General features: G+C 42.7%; 1 protein-coding gene and 1 long non-coding RNA gene across 20 annotated transcripts in view; one reads left to right on the top strand and one right to left on the bottom strand.

Moving 5' to 3' along the window:
• LOC136441901 (autism susceptibility gene 2 protein homolog) overlaps nt 1–21,097 on the bottom strand; it is a 227,259-nt gene that overhangs the window by 34,853 nt on the left and 171,309 nt on the right. Inside the window, exon 1 of one of the 19 annotated variants that reach the window (XM_066438591.1) lies at nt 3,055–3,610. The exons of the other annotated variants lie outside the window; for them this stretch is intronic. Coding sequence (XP_066294688.1) covers nt 3,055–3,108 — 54 coding nt within the window. The 5' untranslated portion in view covers nt 3,109–3,610. Of the gene's footprint in view, nt 1–3,054; nt 3,611–21,097 lie in introns of those variants that run through there. 19 annotated transcript variants of the gene reach the window in all.
• LOC136442030 (uncharacterized) lies at nt 10,812–13,632 on the top strand. The gene is made up of 2 exons (XR_010756952.1): nt 10,812–10,995; nt 12,806–13,632. It is a non-coding gene; the product is annotated as an uncharacterized lncRNA (long non-coding RNA).

The following is a 21,097-nucleotide window of genomic DNA, read 5'->3' as shown; positions in this document are numbered from 1 at the left end:
TGGGATATGTATCATCATCTGAGAAGCAAGATATCCTTGTTTCCCAGACAGCTAGTCAACTACAACTTTATCTAACCCAGGGGTACAAAAGAAAGATAGCAGCCAACACATCCCACCTCCTTCAAATCAAACCGAATATGACAAACTTGTCAGCCCTCCAGAAAGTTTGCCTTGCATAAATTCAGTCTCATTTTACCTTGGACAAGACAAATGACTTCCAGCTTTTTTATGGCTTCCCAAAAGATGCTTCCATACATAATCGTCCTCTAGTTGGCCTCTGGGGATGCAATGGAGAGCAGTAAAAATCTGTCTTAAGTTTAAATCTTCCTCTAGTGAGTGATGAACAGATTTATGTTCAGGTGAGGAGGAATCCTCGGAGGTACCTCCAGAGCTGTCGTTTTTTTGCTTGACGATGTTCGTGCTGACAACAAATGTGCGGCCTAATGCCCCTGGTTGTAATATGCGCCCATATAACACCCTCCACCTGCAGTCTGCCATAAAAGTCAACTGAGTGGAATAGGCTGAGGGATCCTTTCTTATTAAAAGTCTCTAATCGCCCGGCTGGTTTAAGTCCCTCGTCTGTCGTAAGCAGCGATGACTAACTGCACAGCGGTCCCAGGATGCCAATTCGGAAGGAGTTTGATACAATGAACATCCCAAGTCGTGCCCAAAATGCAATTTTTGGATACCGAATCCCTCCCAATTCCCCTCCTGCATTTCGCTGGCCGTAATTGAATGTAATTCCAAGCAACTGCTGCAAAGAGCTGGGGATCTGGAATTGGCAGGGGCATGCAGAAATCCATTTGCTGCTTTGCACAGATGTGGATGCTTGAACAGAACAGTGAAAAGAAAGTCACTGATCAAAATCTACCACAACACTTCCAACTAAACAAACACCCAAAAAGTGACCGTTAACATCACTGAAACAAAATACCCGGTAAGGAAACAACACAAGCTCTAGGCTGAGTGAGAAATACGTCACCTAAAATTATTCCATATATTCCAAAACCAGAAGCTGTGATCTGTCAGCCCAGAAGAGTGAGTGACAGCGGAGGGTCCCATTGAGAATATTACCAGCTATCAGCTCTAAAGCCTTCATCTCATGCAAACTCCCAAGAGACACATAGCAACTAATAGGTATTCATATTATGGAGGAACCCATCCCTGGTTGTTGGATGAAATATCCTACATGCACAAATTGAGGAGGAATATGCTGTTCCACTCTGGTGCATCTAATGCTTTCTCACAAACTATCACTTGATCACTCTTATGGTAGCTATAAACAATACTGGATAGGATAACTACTTTGTCTCTTCTTCATAATTCAAAACAAACTTGGTTTACTGAACCAGAGAGGGTTGAATTACCAAATCATTAAATTCAGATCTTTCTCCTGTTTGTAAAATTTATTTCATACTTGGCAATTCCATAAGTTGTAAATGTAAAAATGTTGGCGGTGGTTTTATGATTGCGGTTTTCGCGGCGACTGATTCACTACAAACTTAAAGACAGCGCAAAAATTGTTGTCGAATATTGTAGCAGTATTGTAAAAGTAACCTTGCATAGATACCTCTCACCATTCAATTCTTCAAGTTTCCATTAAATGGATAGATAAAATGACCTGTAATGAACTATCCCTTGGCAGATAAACTCTGACAGATGGTTAGACTTTGACTCAATCAGCATAGAGAAAGCAGGTCTGCCAAGCTGTCCACAGTGCAAGGTCAGGGGTCAAATTGGCCCCTGCTCCAGTTCATCATGGCTGACCTCAGGACTACATCAGGCCAGACTGGGTGAATAAACACCAATCAACTTATAACAAAGGCACTTCTCCATGGCATGATTATCATAACGTAATAGAGACATACAAAAACAAAAATAAAACATCACAGGCTATTGCTGATAATATCACTCATAATTGTTATAAATCTTTTAAATCTGATGAAAAACCTTTTAATGAAATCTTCCTTTTAGAATAGGATACTGATAAAAACCAGCTAAAACATTTTAACAACAGTGCATCATTAATTAATCCACCTTATGCTGATAATACTTAATTCTGCTGGCATGTGACCATTAAAGATCAAGGACGTTTTACTTTTAGATAACATCACAGGGTCTCTTTTATCACATCAACACTGACTGGTTTCTCTCCTTGACACAAGTACATTAATCAAATTTCATGCATAATTAGACATAATCTACCAACAGAGTTTAACAACCTACTTTCAGGACTTCAGTTCTAGGATGACCTGTATGGCATGTGAACAATTTATCGCCAATACGGGTGTCTACCCAACGAGCATATCTGCATGTACGGACATACCTACAACAAAGACTTTCCCCCCTTTACACCACACTGGGAGAGATTTGAAATATTTGATGGCTCTTCCAAATGGTGTATCATTGCATGACTTTTGTTACTGCAGGCATGCAGCTGTTGCGGGTTTGTTTTGACGCATCTTTTCTATAGCCTTGACTAAAATTCAATAAAGGTCACAACGATTGCTACTTAGCATAATGTCTACAATAACCATAAGCCCAGCTAAGCTCGTGTACCAGATAATATCTTACATTACCACACTGTAACATTACTAGAAAGACCACTAGTCCACCATTGAGCTCTTAATTCGTATTTCCCAGAGACACATCTGGCTATTACAGTCAGATACGTCACGAGGTAAGCTCTACGTGTTGTCAATAGATTCAACAAGGATCAAGCGCTTATTGAGGCACAACATTGAAATAAAACAAGGACAGAGCAAGAATATTTACAGCTAACCTACCGGATGTTCCAGTAAAAACAGGCAACTTGGGGGAGGGCAGAATAGAAAGAAAAGTGCAGAGGATCTCTCAGTCTGGCATACAACACATAAATGTCGGAGTTGGGTTATTGTCGAAGTACACGTACCTCTCTTTATTGCTGGTTGGTGTACCCCATATGTAGTCCTCCCTGATTTATGTTGTTTGTACCAATAACAGTACCACGGTATACCATATTCCCCCCCTCCCCAAAGCTTCTACAGTGATAAATTAAACATTGGAAGTACCTACAATGTAAGGAGCAGCTCCTCTATTCCCCGTTCCTGGATAATATGATGGATACATCCAAAGAGCCTGGAGTGTTCATTTTCATCTGTAGAATAGCTGTCAGTACTGACCAAACTCTGTGACTGTGATATCTCCGGGAGACACAATCATTCCTACAGCGCGGCCCCCGTCCAGTACAATCTTCTGACAAATCGCCGCATCAAATCCTTCCGGAGTAACAAAGGCTTTCTCTCTGCTTGAACACTGCCAAGCAACAAGACAACGACACTCCAAAACGTCAGCGGATCTGCCACGAAAACAGCAGCGTAAACCTGGAGGACGCCGCTACGTGAAGCCAGCCCTTCTGGTATCCAGGGCCACGGATCGGTGAACAGCTGTTTCCCACACAGTCCCAATTATCAACAAGGGAAATCAGGAATTGCACAATCCAGAGTGAAAATCAGCTTCCAATACAACAACGCCACAGGACAACTGCACCCTGGTGCCTGGCAACTTGACACTAGCAGGCTCTGGGAGGGTTCTGAGGAGGGAAATGGCTGTCTGTACTATTTTAACATTATCCAAACATGACTGGGCAGCCTGAGGCAACACAGATTAATCCCCTGTGAGCCCATTGACTTGTAGGCAAACCCCACTATCTATACTTGTCACAGCCTCAGGGCCACTGGAAGGGACATCACTGTATCACATCACCTAGCGATGACTATCGGGGCTAGATTATTTGCGGTAGGCTCTGACAAAATGTACACACATTTGTATTGACATAAATTCTTTCTAGCTTTCTTTCATACAACCTGATTATGTGTGTTTGTCATGTTTACTGTTTGCATGGCTTAGGAAATACACTTAGAATGCCTCAGCAAGTCTGGCTATGGGGTTCAGAAGGTCAAGTCATTTTGGCTACGCAGGCTCAGACTTCCTCCCCAAAAGGCCCACAACCATTCTCTACTGAATCTGCGGCCAGGCTGGCGAAGTGATCGACAACAGATTACCAACAAATGGAAGTGTTATCACGTAGGGCTGCTGACCTGACCTCGCCCTGCGTGGCCCCCAGGCCAGATAGGAAAATGTTTTCCATTTCCCGCTCACTGTCTGTAATTGTTACATTAGTCGGCTGCTCCGCGAGGGAATTGGGGAGGGGTGAGGGGTTAAGAGCTGTGGTACTGGCAGCAATAACCCAGTTTTGCTTCATTACAGGAAGGCTTTATATCCTTGTGAAGATAAGCCAACTCCCCAGAACCAATTGTCTGCACGGGGAAGATTGGATCTTTACCCCAGGGAGCGGCCATGCTAACTGCATGTGGGAGTAAGCACAGATTAAACTTTGTTTTATAACTTTTCATACCATAACTGCATAAGATAGGTGGGGGCTCTAGATAACAGGAGGGAAGGGTGAATGGAAGGATTGGGGGGAGGGGGGCTGACGTGCTACCTTGTGCTTGATTCTGAAGTTGAGCAATCAACAGATCCAATTGACATAAGGACAATGGACATAGAATAAAGGTATAAAATAAAATACAGGGGAGGAGGAGACTATGATACTACTATCTTTGATCCCCTACCCCACCCCATCTTCAATATTACCTTTGCCTAGAGTCATACATCCTCAACAACATTACAGGCCAAATCTCATCTGTATGCTGTAGCCATTAGCGAATAGCGATGCCCTTGACACCTGATGCACTTGTTCCTTTCCATGATCACCAGCAACCTTGGTCACATGCAAGTGCGATTGAGGTGAATTTTTGGTTAATGGATCAATCAGAGATGGTCTATTTCATTGACATTAGATGGAACCGCTAAATGGACATGCTCTACTTGAATACAGGAGTATGTCCTTGCTGGTAAGTGTTTTCATTCTGTGTAAAACCTAAAAGCAAGTCCGTAAATTCCTTGCGCAATTTGGTAGTGATTGAACTTGAAGGTTACCTCACATAACTGGCTGTTGGTCGCGTGGCATTAAAATCTACATCAAATCGGAGTGATGGCTACGCTCAAAGGTGAGAAGCTCTTATGGGACCTCGGCAATGGCTTCAAATTTCAAACACACACAGCCCTGTAAAACTTTATGAGACGTAGCACAAAATAAAACCAACTGAAAGCTGTAAGCCTTTATGGCCCCACAAAAAAAGTTAAGTATCCAACTAACATGGGAAACTGTACCCAAGGGACAGATTGGGCGAAATATGAGAAAGGTTATAGCAGCAGTTACTGATTCCCAGTCCAAGGTGTAAAAACTTTATGATCCTTTAAACCCACAAACAAGGAAGACACTGTTACAATGTAGTGTGGGTACATAAAACCCTGAGTAGGTTATCAACTATCTCCAGCTAGGACTTCAGCTTGTTTCTAGGAGAAACTCGATGAAGTCATAGACCCCTATAGGGGCTGATATAAAAGCAAAGACCAAGTCCAGTGCCAAGGACGAAGCATAAGGTTACACAAAATTCAAGAAAGGCCTGCTTCTTTTCAGCTTGTTAGACAAATATGAATAACACTCTGACACTTCTCAATAAGATTTATCTCCTTACACCGCCATGATTATCACATTAAAAGAAGGAAGTCTAATAGTAATACCCTGATCATGCCATTTGTCTCACATAGAGCTATCAGATCGATGTAATAGTCACAAAAAAAGAAACAGCAACCGAAAAACCTTGACATCTAGCGATCTACCATTATTCTGTGAGCCATCATTCGCCTAAACCAATCCAATCCCAACATACTTGTTTTGTCAATCCCGCTTTACTACAACAAAAAACGTACTAACATATTTATGAGCCCGTAAAATGTCCTATATACAGTATGGGACTCCTCTTTAAAAAGGTCCTAAAAGGGAAACAGCTAAAACAGCTGGCAGGCCTCCTGGTTGAAGGGAGCTGACGGGTTTATGATAGCGGCCATCCATCCTAGTCCCCTTATGGCATTATGGTTAGGGGTTCCATAAAAGCACAGATTAGTGTGCACTGTAAAAACCTCCTTCAATTTGTTGCATGAAGCATAAATACCAAGGTCACGTCCAAAGGTCAACGCTCTGTGTGAATGCCAAAGCCCCCTTTGTGATGAGGTAGAGTTGGAGTTATGTACTATGTAGTTGTGTTTACAACACATCTGGGGCTGTAGCAGCAACAAATTCATACAATATCTTCAACTTCACTTTCAGGGGTAGCTTATATATAAAGCAATTCAATTGATTTTCATTTATCCACTGGAAGAAACATCAACGATCTATAAAAAGTGACAAGAACTGAGACTGTCCCTATCCCGGTTAACTACTGCATTTTCCTCTAGTCTAAGATTTGGTAGCTATTACTGGTGAGTTAGTTCACTGTTAGTAGATAACGGTCTGAGGACATGACAGTATCCATAAGCGCGCTGGCTGCAATAAATATGAGAAAATCAACAGTCTAAGAATACCTGAATGAATTAGAAATCCATCAGTGCTAAGCAGGTGGTTCAGTGTCCCACCAGAGTATCCGCCATATTGGCAGCTCTACGCACGTTCTAAACCAAGCAGAAAGGACACAAATTACCTGAAAATGCCCCCAAAAGCAGGTCTAGTGAAATATCCCACCAACTCTAGTCCAGACACCACAGGCAGGTGCAGCTTTTCAGTCAGGCATGGCTCCTAATTGAGGTGCCTGACAAGTTCTCACTCAACCATTACCAACTGTTGGGCCAACAATACCCTAACAATTCCCTGTTATTATTGTTCAATTAACCAAAACCTACACAGCTGCTAATCCCTAGGGCATTCTCAAGGGAACATAGTGTTGCAGGACAGTATCAAAAAAATGCTATAAACCTTTTTCTCCAGAATTTTCCCACCATGCACTGATTCATATGATAAATGCCATAAAGAGAGTTTTGTCAATTTCCTTGTAGTGATCGTCATCAATCTAAGTGCATGTCTTAGCCAAATGCGTGTGCAATATTGCCAAAATATTCTCCATGAATCACACTGAAACGGAGTTGATCCCAAATCACATTTTAGAAAGGAATTTGTGAGGTGGGGAATTTGGTACGACACCACTCTGTCCCAGGTAGGTAAACCTACATGTAATCTGTCCTGTCAACAGACACCTTTGTAACCCTTGAGACTTTCTAAAGCACTTCTTTCAACAGGTTTTGTTTTCTGGCAGGTAAGCGGCACTGCCGCATGCTCCTGTAACTGACGAAAAGCTCCATTCACTGCTAATCAACCCATTGAGGACTGAGCCCAGATGTGTCAGCAATACTTGTAAATATTTACATTCTGCATGTACTAATGCAAAGCACTGATAACATGTCGCCTGGTTGGTAAACCTAAGAACAACCTTCTCAAGTGATCACCTTTCACTAAGGGTCATGCAGTGTTTTGTGTCAAATCAAAAACGAAGCATAAAACAACTTGGCGGACCTACCTCACTCTTTTTTTTCTATTCTAATGGCTTTGTGTTTAATACAACATGCTTTCCTACATCACAACAGAATTGTCTATATTCTTCAATTCAATACGAACAAAATAATCCATGACACATAAAAAGAAAAATATTGGTGTGGCTGCAAATCTAGGCTACTGTATTTGAAGATACCAGTATTTGAAGAATGTGTTGAACTTTCGTATGTGTCACGACTTTTAGTAAAACACAAAGGGCGTGGTGACCAATCCAGGGGATCATGTCCACAAGGAGTTAGAAAGGCTCCTTCACATAATCCTGCCCTGATTCTTGTTCAAACAGTGCAGGAAGCCTTGCTTTACACACCTACTGGCACTGTACACCCTCTGTGCACTGCTGCTGGTCTAAACAAAACAGCCGCATGTCATCAACCACTTTTGTTTTCATATCACGGTGAAGAGGTTCTTTAAAATGTCTAGGGGGCAGCAATGGATAGTTTTCAAGGGCAAGGTTGTTTGGTGTGGCAGAGACATGCCCAGATATTGTACCCCGTTAATTTGCTAAACATACCTTTTACTTTTTTTTAGCAACAGATATTTGGGGGCAAATCGGGCTACCAGTGAAGTATATAGCTACAACCTTGGATTTAGTTTCCATGTTTTCTTGCAGAAGCTCTATGCTAAAACACACAACACAGCTTAACAGTTTTGAACCACAGGCCAATGCTCTCTGGCTTTGACTCTTTAGCATAGACCTACACCAGTCCAGATGAAAGACTCAGTAAACTTATAACATCTACTTGGTTCATATACAACGGGAGTGTCGTACATGGTAAACTGGGATCAAGACTCTATCAGTCACAGGTAGGAAATGTCATGTTGATTCAAGAGTATTTAGCCAGCAAGACAAAGATAAATCAACAACTCTTGTTCTGTCTGAGTTCTTTGTTTTTTCTGTCCCCTCAAGAAATCCTTCTTCACTGCTAACTAAATACACACCAGGCAGATCCACTGATTAAAGCGCTGGCTTTGACACTGAAGACAGGTACGAACATACTCTAAGTCGTAAATCAAAATTCAATTTCCACCCAAACCAACAGTTGTTTCATTCCAAACCTACCCTCCCCTGCCCGCATGTTATTACAGTCTGACTACACACTCCCACTAAAATACACATCCAAGAAAAATGGGAGGTGAGTTTGTATGTTCTGCAACAACACTGCTAGAGGGCAGTGCCCGGGGGGGTTGAGTCATATCTAAACAAATTTTAAGCCAAAGCAAAGAGCCTTACCTTTTCCAAGTAGATTCCAGCAGGAAATGACTTTGCTACTGGTTTCAACACCTCCTCAGGGATGTCTTACGGTACACAATAGGTACACAATAGTCCACTGCAGCTAACGGCTTCAGACAATGCAGCTGGTTTCATAACACAATACACACTCCAGTCCAGAAACGTCCAGTTCATGTAGGTTTTCACTCCCACATCCGTTCACCATGGAAGTCGTAAGAAACCACTGTCCATGTCCAGCTATCACGTAGAGGTGGAGGAACGGTGACTTACTAGGAACTCCGATAATGTACCACAAAATACTCAGCAGCCACAAGCATGCATAAACCTGAACAGCCTTGCTCAGACATCGTCTGCACGGACACCAGACAACAGAATTACAATACACACCCACACTCCTAACAGGTGTGATAATCCTGTTGTTAGGTTTACAACATCTGCAACAGATACAATCTCCGGAAACACAATCACGCAAGAAACTACAACTCTACTACCTCTGCTATAGCGGCTTGCTTCAGTTCAGACCCTCAAATGCTGCTTGAATGCACTTCATAGCAAGACACAAAGGCCTTATGCAAAAATGAGCTGAGAGCCTGGATTGGCCAGCATGGCTTCTTCTCCTTGTTTGCACACAGTGATTAGAGCCATCATGTTAATTCTAATGATAATGAGGTACTAATAGATAACCATCTCCTCCGCTAGAGATTATCACCCTATAGCCACCTCCCCATAATCTCCAAGCAGATCCACACCGGGCGCGAAAATCGTAGTATGCTAGCCAGAGAAGGTCCAGTCAGCCAGAGAGGGTCCAATAGCCCGGTAGGGATCTGCCCTTAGACGGACCTGAACAAGGTTATTAACCGGCACGAGGAGGGGCAACCTTTTGAGAAAGGTGCCTCTACTCCTCCTCGTGCCTGCTTAACTCCAACATGAAAATTGGCAGGGATTATCGTTTTACAACCCTGAATCTGGGACGAACCCGGCCGGCCGCGCCATTTCACAGCAGGAGTGTTTCCCCTCAGATACAATAGTGCGGGAACACACCGCATCACAACGCATCAAAGCAAAGGTATCGACATACAGACTTTTCCGTTAGACAAATTTGCACCATTAGTTTCAAGCTTAATGTTAAACCATAATTGATTCAAATGTCATTTTATTCATGTGAATGCTTGGTGTGTCTTTTTTTTAACCACAACTTGGAATCTGTTTTTCGCCATTCTTTCACGCTTGGATGCGGTGCAAAGCCACGCCGAAACACCGCCATCTTTCAGTGTCTTTGTATCTTTTTGAGAGTCAGATTCTCGCGTCTATATTCAGTTCAGTAAAACCCGAGTCTTGTCGTTTGTCATGTCTTGAGTTATGGCAGAAGCCATGGCGTCGTCCGGTGGATCGAGAATTCTCTACAACGTCCTTACTTGGTCGCTGATTAGCGCTCGTAACGGTGAGACGATCGAAACAAGTTTTGTTTCACGGCAGACACAGCGGAATGCAATTTGGTAGCACAGGGATTTCCCCTTGCTCGTCGCAATCCCAACAAATACATCTTTACTCTCCAGACATGCTAGAATGGCATCAAGTTGAGTCTCCCTAATTTCAAACTTTCAGATAGCACGGAAATTACGGCGGACTCTTTCCGTCCACCAGCGCTTGCTTGCTTCCATTGTTATCTGGAATTCAAACCTGCCGGGTAACTGTGAGACAGTGCGCAGCTGACCCATGACGGGCGCCGGGCTTCGAACGCCGGCACAATTCGCACCTTCTTTCTAAGCGCAGTTTGACTCCGGGGAGATTAGGTAACAATTGCGTGTTAATAACCTTGTTCAGGTCCGTCTAAGGGCAGATCCCTACCGGGCTATTGGACCCTCTCTGGCTGACTGGACCTTCTCTGGCTAGCATACTACGATTTTCGCGCCCGGTGTGGATCTGCTTGGAGATTAACCTCCCCAGACAAACACCAGGGGTGATAAGATCAGTTGTATGTCTGTAATGAGCCCAGCTTACACAAACAAACCCAGGGAAATGAGTGATAATCACCATCATAATGGACTCTTGGCTTACCCTGTGATCAGGGAGTCCATTATACCCATAAACAAAGCAATAAGGGGAGGCAGGCTGGCACTTGGGAAAGGGTAATCTTTGGGTTGCTTAGTGACCAGCTAGGAAATTGCTGAAGTTATGTTTCTTAGTCAATGACCCTTATTCTAGGGACAGTTCCAGCTTGTTCTAATGGATTGGAATCTCAATGTAGCAGAACTGATTGATCGCTCTATTCCAGGTAAGCGCTTTTGCGGAACAAAAAATTGGGGCAAGACTGGAAGCAAACAGCAAATGTGTGTATGTAAGGCCAGGGGGATTACAGACAGGAATGTAAATTACAACATCAGAATATGTGAAACACTGAAAGGGTATTTTTGAATTGCCATCTTGTCCCCTACTTTCTTTTCCAGAAACAGGCCTAAAATAGGTTATTCAAGCATCCTTGATACAGAATATAGATACATTTAGATACATTTTTTCAAGTCTTCCTCACCCCTAAGGTACATACTGCTTTCTCAGATACCTTAAAACAATTTGTTTCTAAAAAATCTTCTACTAATTGCTTCCACAGCAACCAATAATCCTCTGGCCCGCTGACCTCATTACATACCTCTCCCTATCCCCATCCCATCCCTGATCTAGTCGCTTATTTATCTGCTGAGCTGTATCACCCCAAACATTCATCTCATTCCACTAATTTCCTCACTGTCATCCAGCTAAGCCTGCTGCCCTAATCTCTGTGATTTCAGCAACCCCCACATGTCGGATCTAGCTTCATCTCAACACCCATTCCATGTGTGGCCTCTGATGACTAAACTTCCTCCCACACTTAGGTGCACTTTAGACCTACAATGTTATACAGTCGTTCGATCATCGTCGTAGGCGACGGTTTTCTTTAGACACACGGTCAGGAAATATCTCGGGACCCCCGCGGCACAGAATTCCATCGATGTACGCGTGTGACCCAAAGTGACCTCTTGCACTCAAATTCAAAATGGCGAGGGAACCGCTTGTTTTCGTCAAAAGATGAAGCTTTTACTGACTTTGCAACAACTGTTGCCCTGCAGATGAGACGTTGAGAACGGTGCTCAACAAAGAAAGAGATTGAGGCTGGTACAGAGACGGACGGGATTTAACCCGAGTTCATGGCCGCCGCCGGGGATGTCCCGGGGATCGAGGAATAGGGGCATACTAGAGAAGTAGCCACTGGTAGCAGGGCGTCGCGCCGGAATATAACCGGTTTCGGATGAGAAAAATATGTTTCCATTGCTGACTGCATGCATATTTACAAAGAAAACGATAGAAACTTTCCTTCCCGGACAGGAAACAGCACGCTGTAGGCTTATTAGCATATCACCCACTTCCGTCGCCGGCGACGATTCTTCTTTAGACGAGAAAAACACAGCCACAGGCCCCCCGCTGAACGTCGTGCGACTGGGTCCGAGGTAGTCGCACGACAATTCGAGGATTTCCCGTTTATTGCTGTCGCACGATTGTTTTGATCGTCTTTAGACGGCCAAAAAATACCGTCGCCGGCGACGTCGCCCAAGACGATGATCGCACGACTGTAAAATGTCATAGGTCTAAAGAGGCCCTTACTCTCACTGATCATGTTTCCTTGATGACGTTTAACTCTCGTTACTCTGTGGGGATACTACATCACCAATTCTGAGTATTGAAGGTTAAATTTAAGGACATGAACCCAATATTGAATACGAATCTTATATAGCATAACCTAAGATGTGTCGACATATCTTGCAAAGCAGACAAAATTTCATATGGCAAAAACAGAACGCAGCCAGGAGAATGACCCAAAGGCAAATTCAAATTCTGAGGTAAAAATGGGCCTCTGTTTAACGACAGTTATTCTTTGTATAAGTGAATGTCTTTCTTGGAATCCGTTTGGCATGATGTGTGGCCTAGAAACTGCAAGTGCAGAGAGCTGAACTGAAGGATCACTACGGCAAAAGTTGGAATCCTCAGGTAGCTCTGATGTGGCAGAGGGATTACCGCTGTCATCAATACGTGCATTTCATCCCCGCTAACAGCTTGACCCCTGCCCTGACTGCTCCAGCAGATCCATGGAAGAATTAGGAAACAGCAGCAAATGGGGAGAACGATCAACACAGGGGTCTGTGGGCATCAATCAGACAAGCCCTGCCTCAGGGCGCTGGCTGGAGATGTGAGACCGCAGCGGGGGTGGCTTAAAAACGTGTTGCCTTCTGATGAGACGTTAGACCGAGCCCACGCAGGATTCCATCGGAAAGGGCTTCACCATGGCAGAGAATTTAATCCCGACAACATCACTGGGATTTCTGTTCGTAACCTTCAGGCTTGGTAAGCACTCAGAGAGATTACATCAACATGAGTCGACTTCAACAAGATTTCCTGAGACAATCTGCAACACAGCGCAAAAAAGCCACTTTCCCTTCAACTAGTTACTCCCGGCTGCAGTTCAAATATTATCGATCGGAGCATGTTTTATCCACAAGGAAAAGTAAGGACTAAAACTGTCTTATTTCCTTTCTTTGAACTGGGAAGATTCATTAGAAGATCTCTGTGTTCATCTTGAAGGAATCTGAGGATTGATCGGCTGCTTCTGCTGCCTGGAGCACTGGGCTTTTACCAAAGTCCCTGTAGTCCCACAATCACCCCCTACAACATAACTACATCTGATAGCCCATCAGATAAGGTGCACTCCCATATCCATTATGTAAGCACAGGGCCCCTGGCTATCAGGAAAGATCACATGATTCCATGTATCTTTCTTAGGGAGATCTCAAGTCCGATAAAGCTGAAAAAAAGCAGAGATACATCAAGCGTGGCTCCTCATGCTGTGGTAAAATAAAGGGTTATTATAGGTTTTCTTTATCAATTCTTTGGTTCAAACCCTTTCTGGGTTTATCAACTGTGCTAATGAAGTGTGAACAATGGCAGATGGCCACTCATTTCATGTTGTACTCCACTAGGAAAGATGCTGTGGGGTGTACTTTGCAAGTACCTGTCTGACCTTTATTTCAAGTTCATGTTCTACATTTCTTTGAAAATTCAAATGCCGTTTCCTTGCAATCATTGTATTTCTAATTCACCTTTATTAGTCATCTTTATCATCTTTTTACTTTCAGCGGTATTGGAATTCAGTATGAAAAGAATCATTGAGAAGGGGGTAAAGAAGTTAGCAGTAGAAGAAGGGAAGAAGAGAGGCATTTTCTTTTTCCTAGGACACACAACACTACAGGAGTGGGTGGTCTAACTACCCATCTCACCCTTCCTCTATTCAATGTCTCAGCAGGAATGTCTTTCAGCACTAAGTCGTACTCTCAGACAGTCACAACTCTACTAACCCTGCCAGCCTGCCAACATCTCAGCCATCTGCAAGCAAGATCTGAACCATTCTGGTCGATCACTCCCCAGAACTCTGCGCTGACCTTACTTTGTACTTCCATTCCTGCCCAGTACCTCTGTCACAACCAAGGGAAGCATACCCTTACCTGGGCTTACCATCCAATCCCTTTGGAGCCTCCCAAACGTACCATTAGTAATACTGGGCTCCTTCTGGGTGCAGGCCAATCCCTACAACCCCTCTCACTTAATACCCAACATTCATCATGGGGTCTCAAGGCCCTTCTCCACTGTGGCAATCAACATCAACATCTCCATGCTAAACTACACACATAAATCATGGAGATCCCTACTAGCAATCCCATGCCACCATTGCAAGCTCAGGCCGACAATTTCCTCCATTAGTCTAGCAACTTTATTCATCTGTCATCCGAGTTTCTCGTGTAGACAACTTATGACAGAGACTGTGCTTTCTTCATAGGAACAACACACAGTATTCAAAAACAATGACAAATCTTCGCATCGAAAAATAAATGTTTTAAAGCAGTCAGGGGACAGCCCAAAAGACTTACTCATTTATGCGTCTAACCATTATTTTTCCTGAACTAGACTGTCCAAAATGATTCCACTAGTGAGCTGTCTTACATTGCACACTATAGAGTTTTATCATGTCTCAACTAGACACAACACAATTCTGCAAGTCCCACAGGAAATCACTTTTAAAGATGAATCCATTCTGTACTTTACTGCCCTTGGCATTGGGCCTTGCCCTCACGGAGATTTTCTAAACCTAATCACTGGCTTCAGTTTTTATGGCAGGTGGTTGAAGTGGATTTTGCTGAGCGAATCCAAGATCTGGTTGGGGCAGCAGGCAGGGGAAGGAGAAGACAAATGATGGCCATTCTTCACCAATTCCCAGAAGAAATCAGGAGAGTTTGTACAGGGAGAACCGAGGAGGAGTAAAACTAATAGTGGGATATTGCTTCCCATGATTCAGCTTCCTCAAGGACCTAGTTAGTGTAAAATGTATTGATACAGGAAATAGTACTTCATTTCTCTTCAGGTTCCCAGAGGGAGAATCCAGGCTCTTCACAGAAGTTAGCACCGTGCCGAAGGGATACGTACGTGAAACGCCTTCCAATCGTCCAAACAATGTACAAGGTTTGGTGTAATCTGCAAGGGGGAAAAGTTTTACAAAACTTCTTGAGAACTTTCAGATCTTGTTGACATACAGTGCCAGAAAATGGAGTAAGGGTATGAGAAAATGTGACACCTGTGCTGAGTGAAGATGAGGAAAGTAATTTCTCAATAAATAATTGGTCAATGATATATCCCAGGGTTGAAACAAGGACATGTCAACAGCGTGCGTCCAAGTATGTCGACTTGAAATCTCATGACACTAGAGTTCAATTGAAAGCCATGCAGCCCAACATCACACAAGAATGTAACAGCATTACTCGACCAGTAAACGCTGCATTCCCCAAGACACCCGATTTTCAATATCCCATGCCAGGTTCTGTTTGCACTTGAACAGGTACCTGAAGCTCATTGCTCTGACTGAAACAGATCACCTCCCTATGCACTTGCCTGATCAACTTAGCTTACCACCTTGGGGGAGGGGGGCATAGAGAATGAGAACCACTCAAGTAGTAATTCCCCAAAGAAATCACTAACATTGCAGCATGCCGATAACCAGTTACCTCCACAACCTTAAGGGAGGCTTAAAACGGATGGAAGCAGTTTACTCTCATTATTTCATAAAGTTGCGCTAAACAGTATTAGTTGCCTGGGGGAAACCAATACAGTCATGCCTTCCAAGGCAACAGAAAAGATGAATTGCAGTCATTTTTCACTGGATTCCCCAAAGAAATCACAGGGCCAGATTTTCCCATTTGGGAGGTATTGCTCCCTGCAAGCTCAACAGAAAGAGTTTGGCACAAATTACTCTGAAAATGGTATGTGGCAGCTCTTGAAATAGTTGGCAAAAGTTGACAGATGTACAGAATTGGATGATAACTCACCTTGCCTGACCTCACCATTCTGTCTAGACACTAAGATCCCCATTACATTATGCTTTATCCCTCGATAAGCCTGTAGCATACTTTATTGGACAAAACAGCTAGTCTGGATCTCCTTGGAGACAAGAAAATCTTTAAGATCAAGATATAGTGCAGATTTGGATGGCTGCTTTCTACTTCTCATCAGTTCTTCCAGGCACAACTTGAAATCCTTTCAGGAGTGCCTCAATCCTCTCATTTGCCTCTGACAGTCCCCCGTTAATTTGGTAACTGGCTGTCATTTGTCATAACTCCCTGGTGAAACTTTAAGTATTAGAGATCTTTGCCGACAATTCCACAAGTCACCAATGTTACTTGATAGTCCAGGGACTATGAAATCTCCCCATAGTTAACCCAATAGGGCTGTTCGAAGCCTGTTACCATCTTATTTCACCACGTAACTGCTACCCTACCTTTCTGTTTGTCTCATATGTCAGCTTCTCTTGGTGGTGATTAGACAAATCAGGCTGCAAGAAAGTCAAAGAATAGTTTCCTTTAAGAGTGGAGATGAGTCCTCTAGGCAATCTCAACCTTCCTAAGTCATTAAGGAACACCTCCAGGCCTTACATTGTATCCAGATTGATCACGACAGAGACTACATGAGCTTGGGAGGACTTTACTGATGAGCCTGTATCAGAACACAAGTGATCTGTCATGCTGTACTTGTCACACAATACTTTACAAGTGTATCCTATCTATCTACCAAACTTTGGCAATGTTTAAACTTCCTATCAGTACGACTTCATCTGAAGATCTCAAACGAGAATCCTGATGAAAACAGACTGTCATGCCAGTGCTTGACATAAACTGGTAAAGCGAGATTACATCACTGTATGGGAAGATGAATATCATGCATTTAGCGTACTGGTAAGCTATCTATGTGTAACCTATTAGAATAAGTTAACTCATCAGATTCTGACATCAACAACTTAGAGTAGACATCTGTAAATGGTAGCAAAAGTTTTGGTTATGTAATGAGGTAGACAATTAGATGTCAACTGACCCTTATAACAAAGAACAGACTAAAAAAAGGTCACACACCAGGGTCCTTGGCCTTCGCCTTGCCAATACCTACACAAATAACTTCTGCATCATCACAACCCATCCAGAGGTTCTTGAACTATTGAAGTTGTTGTGGAAACTGCACACACAATACCTACATTTTTCATGGAGGTAACAAGAGTTTATGACAGTAAAGTTAGATTCCAGGGAAATCTTACCACTGCCCTTGAGAGTCCAGAGACATAATCGTGCAGAATAGAGAACTAAGCCTCTACCACTTAGTCGAGGACATCCCGGGAGGTGTGGCCATTTATTGTTCCCGCTTTTGTCGATACAGACACTTACGATAGCTGTGGTGTTCCAGATCAGACTCCCAAACTTCGCCGATCCATCAACCCTAGCCCGAGGGAAGAGCAGATACCATCGTGGGGAGACTGATGACCAGGAACATCTCTGCTATTTATCTACCGCAAAACCACCCTCCATCCATCACTCTGTCCCTCCCAGGCAAACCAGATTTAAAGAGTTGAAGCTCTTATTGCTCTGGCCTCATCTATGGAATACTCCGGTGTCTTACCTTTATCAATCAAAGCTTTCCCTCCAAGAAAAGTTGCATTTGAAAGTCAACCTAACAATCACACTAAAAACACATATTGGCTTATATGGATTTACCACCACTATCTCTTTAAATGTCCTGCATCCGTCACTTTGACAGGTTTATCCTCATCACTGCAGTAAATCAGAACACAACTGTAAGTTTGAATTGATAAGAGAATGATATGGAAGTCAGCAACAGTGTTGTTTTGAAGATCATAGCTGTCTGGCCAAATGACGCTGAGACAAAATGCTCAAACTCAACATCAAGTTCAGCTTCCAAATGTGTACATATGAATATTCAAATATTCCGATCATCAAAATATTGTCCCAAAATATTCATCAAAGAGCCAATCTGTAACTAGTTCTTCTTTTAGCCCTTCTTGAATTGGCTATGTTTGATATTGTCAGCCTGTTGACATTCCCAGGTACTGCAGGAAGACCCTCATTTTCCATTTGGCCCATGTTTTGCCACGTTCCCCCCATGGCCATGGTAATCCCCAGTAGGATCACCATCCAGATTACTTCTCCAGGCAAGAGCCCTCTAACCCCAGTAGCAATCAAGTCTTATCTTAGGGTTACAGTACTGAGCAGTCAGATAATGGACACAGATTACAAACCATCAGATTTCACACCTCCTACCACTGCACAACCACCGCAGAATTACTCACTTTTACCAGGATCAGTTCTGGGCTGATTTCCAAGGCAACGGAGTGTTTCAGGCGAACGTTAACAGCTTCCAGATCATAATCAGGTGTAACTTTCTTGGACGGTCCACCCAAACGGAGAGAGGTTGTGCCACTTGTCTATTTTTACACTGCCATTGGCTTTGAATGGGTAGTTGGGCTGAGCCTTCCTTATCTTTTATCAACAATCTTGATTGATACACTTCCGCTTGCATAATAAGTGTGCTTGCCAATAAGGGAAAAATTGGAAAAATGTGAGATAATAGTGATCCGGTGAGATAATAGTGATCCATACATACACTGTGAATTCCCAAGTGGGGTGGGCAGAGAAGATCACCTGCGTTGGAAACTTACACCTTCATGATTTTGTTTCTAAGATACTGTGTAAGCCGCAGATAATTTGTGAGATGAGGAAAAGTGATTATACACACTCCAACACAAAAATGTGCGTGTAAGATTAGACTGTACAATATCCCTTCACTGCAATATGATTGCGGAAAATTGAGGTGACCTCCAAAATTCTCTTCACTGTGAGCCTGGCCCAAGTTTCACATTAAGCAGTGGATTATTAGGAACACGGCTTCTACTTTATTGACATTAAGTGAGCTCTGGGGTCTTACTGGCCTTTCCAGACTCAGCTGGGACCTGGCCTCTTCTCCTTGGCTAAACAGGATTTGCTGAAAAGAAATGAAAGTGCAGAGATGATTGGAAAAGATTAGGGAGAGCTGCCAAGAGTATTCTCTGGAGGCCATTGCATACAAGCTTCATACAGATTAAGGCCACAGGCAATAGCCCAGCACTGGGAAAGTTTCATTACCAAAGTGACCCATCTATACAGACAGTATATCATATGTGCCGGATATTATTCTGCACAAAATAGACAAAACAGAAAATTCAGGGAAATCATGCAGAAAAAATTACTACTAACAGCTAATATCAAACTTGACATCTAAATGATATCACACAAGCTTTAGGATGCATGGCAATGACTGGCACCTTTCCTGGTGGCTAGTATTATATTCTCAGGAACTGCCTAAATCACACAAAAAGCTTGATAAATGTTTTCAACAACACCAGCTTTTATCAATTCTTTCCTAACTAGCCTAGCTTCTTTACAAAAGACCTGATCATCAGTCAGTAACACACCTTTCCTAATAAGAGTTATTTACTAAATCCTCATTTCAAAAGACAGGAAATGCATGCCCATCTTATCTAGAATAATAAATCCTATCTTACAGTGAGCCATCCTAGCTTAGATGCCCTTAAGCTGACGGATGGATCTTATCAGTTCTCCATCCTCCTCCCTCCTGCCTCTCAGGGCTCCAGGTAATCCTCCCAGCTCATCCCCTATCACTGCCCATCTTTAATTACTCGGCCACGGTTATTGGACTTTTTCTTTCCCATGCGGATTGAAATATGTAGAACAACAGAACAGAACTAGTCCTTACTATGCATGTATTGTTAGCTTTTACTTTGAGGTGTATCAGACTCAATTTTCATGAATAAAATTATGATAGCCACCTTTAGAATACATTGTATGTTGTTGTGCAATTAATATTGAAATTAAATATAAATCAAATCAAAATCAAAACTAAATCAAATCTAAATCAAAACTAAACATCAGATGGATTTTGCTTTTACTATAAATGATTCACACAGCTGAGATTTCTGAGAAATCAAATGCAGTAACAATTTACAGCTACTTGTTCTTTAAGCACTGGAATTACAACATTCACTATCCATATCTACACTCTTCAAGGACAGTTTGGAAGTTGAACTACTTAATGTACTTCAGACAGTTAAAAAAGAACGCCCCAATACACAGAGGTAATCGCCACTTCTCTCTTGGTTACTCTCCCTGGAACGAGTTTGGTTAAAGCGTTTTTATTTCCTATCTTTCTGACCAAACCATTATACCATTTCTCATCTTGCTCCCAGTTGGGGGCCTGACTGTTTTATTTGTAGCTCCCCAGCACAGAAGTTATCATTATTAGAAGTCTGCTCTTTTCTCCATAGGGGCAGCAATACTCAATTCCTATTTCCTTTATTTAATCTTTTGACATTTGCAGGCGGTTACAGTTGGGATTTTCTTCCCGACAGACAATCATGAAAGCTTGCGTGGTGACCTTTTGGCCTAAATATTCTGCTTTTACGATGTTACCTGGTGCGTTTGCGGAAAAAAGCTTTCAGTTGTACCTTTTATGCACAAAAGTAATCATCCTTGTACTTTATACTGTGTCTCTACGGAGGCCTATCTGCGTTTTCCTACCTATTTTACTATAGGCGCTAAGTCCTGCTGGGATATAAAATTGTCCCATTGTTAATAATGTTGTGCAAAAGGACTGATCCTCAAACCCTCACCAGAACTGAAGTAATCATCACCATCTTGCCAACTGTTGCCACGATTATAAGGCGTATCAGTCAAAAACAGGTTATTCAAGGATTTTCAACTGAAACTTTCCTAAAGAACAGTTTAAGGCATAATGAAATCAATGAAGCATCTAAGATCTGTGTGCCCAGTTTAAACCTATGTTATGGCAGTATTTACATGGACTTTCAACATTTCTGGTTGGGGACCAAGGCTTCTTTTGACTTTTTTTTCTGGAAGGTAACTGTCCAAGGTGCTAAAATTTGGGCTGTTATTTTGCATGCTCAAGAT

The sequence above is a fragment of the Branchiostoma lanceolatum genome, chromosome 1 (assembly GCF_035083965.1).
Source record: "Branchiostoma lanceolatum isolate klBraLanc5 chromosome 1, klBraLanc5.hap2, whole genome shotgun sequence".
Lineage (NCBI taxonomy): Eukaryota > Metazoa > Chordata > Leptocardii > Amphioxiformes > Branchiostomatidae > Branchiostoma > Branchiostoma lanceolatum.
The sequence above is the reverse complement of the archived record's forward strand: the minus strand, read 5'-3'. Positions and strand labels throughout refer to the sequence as shown.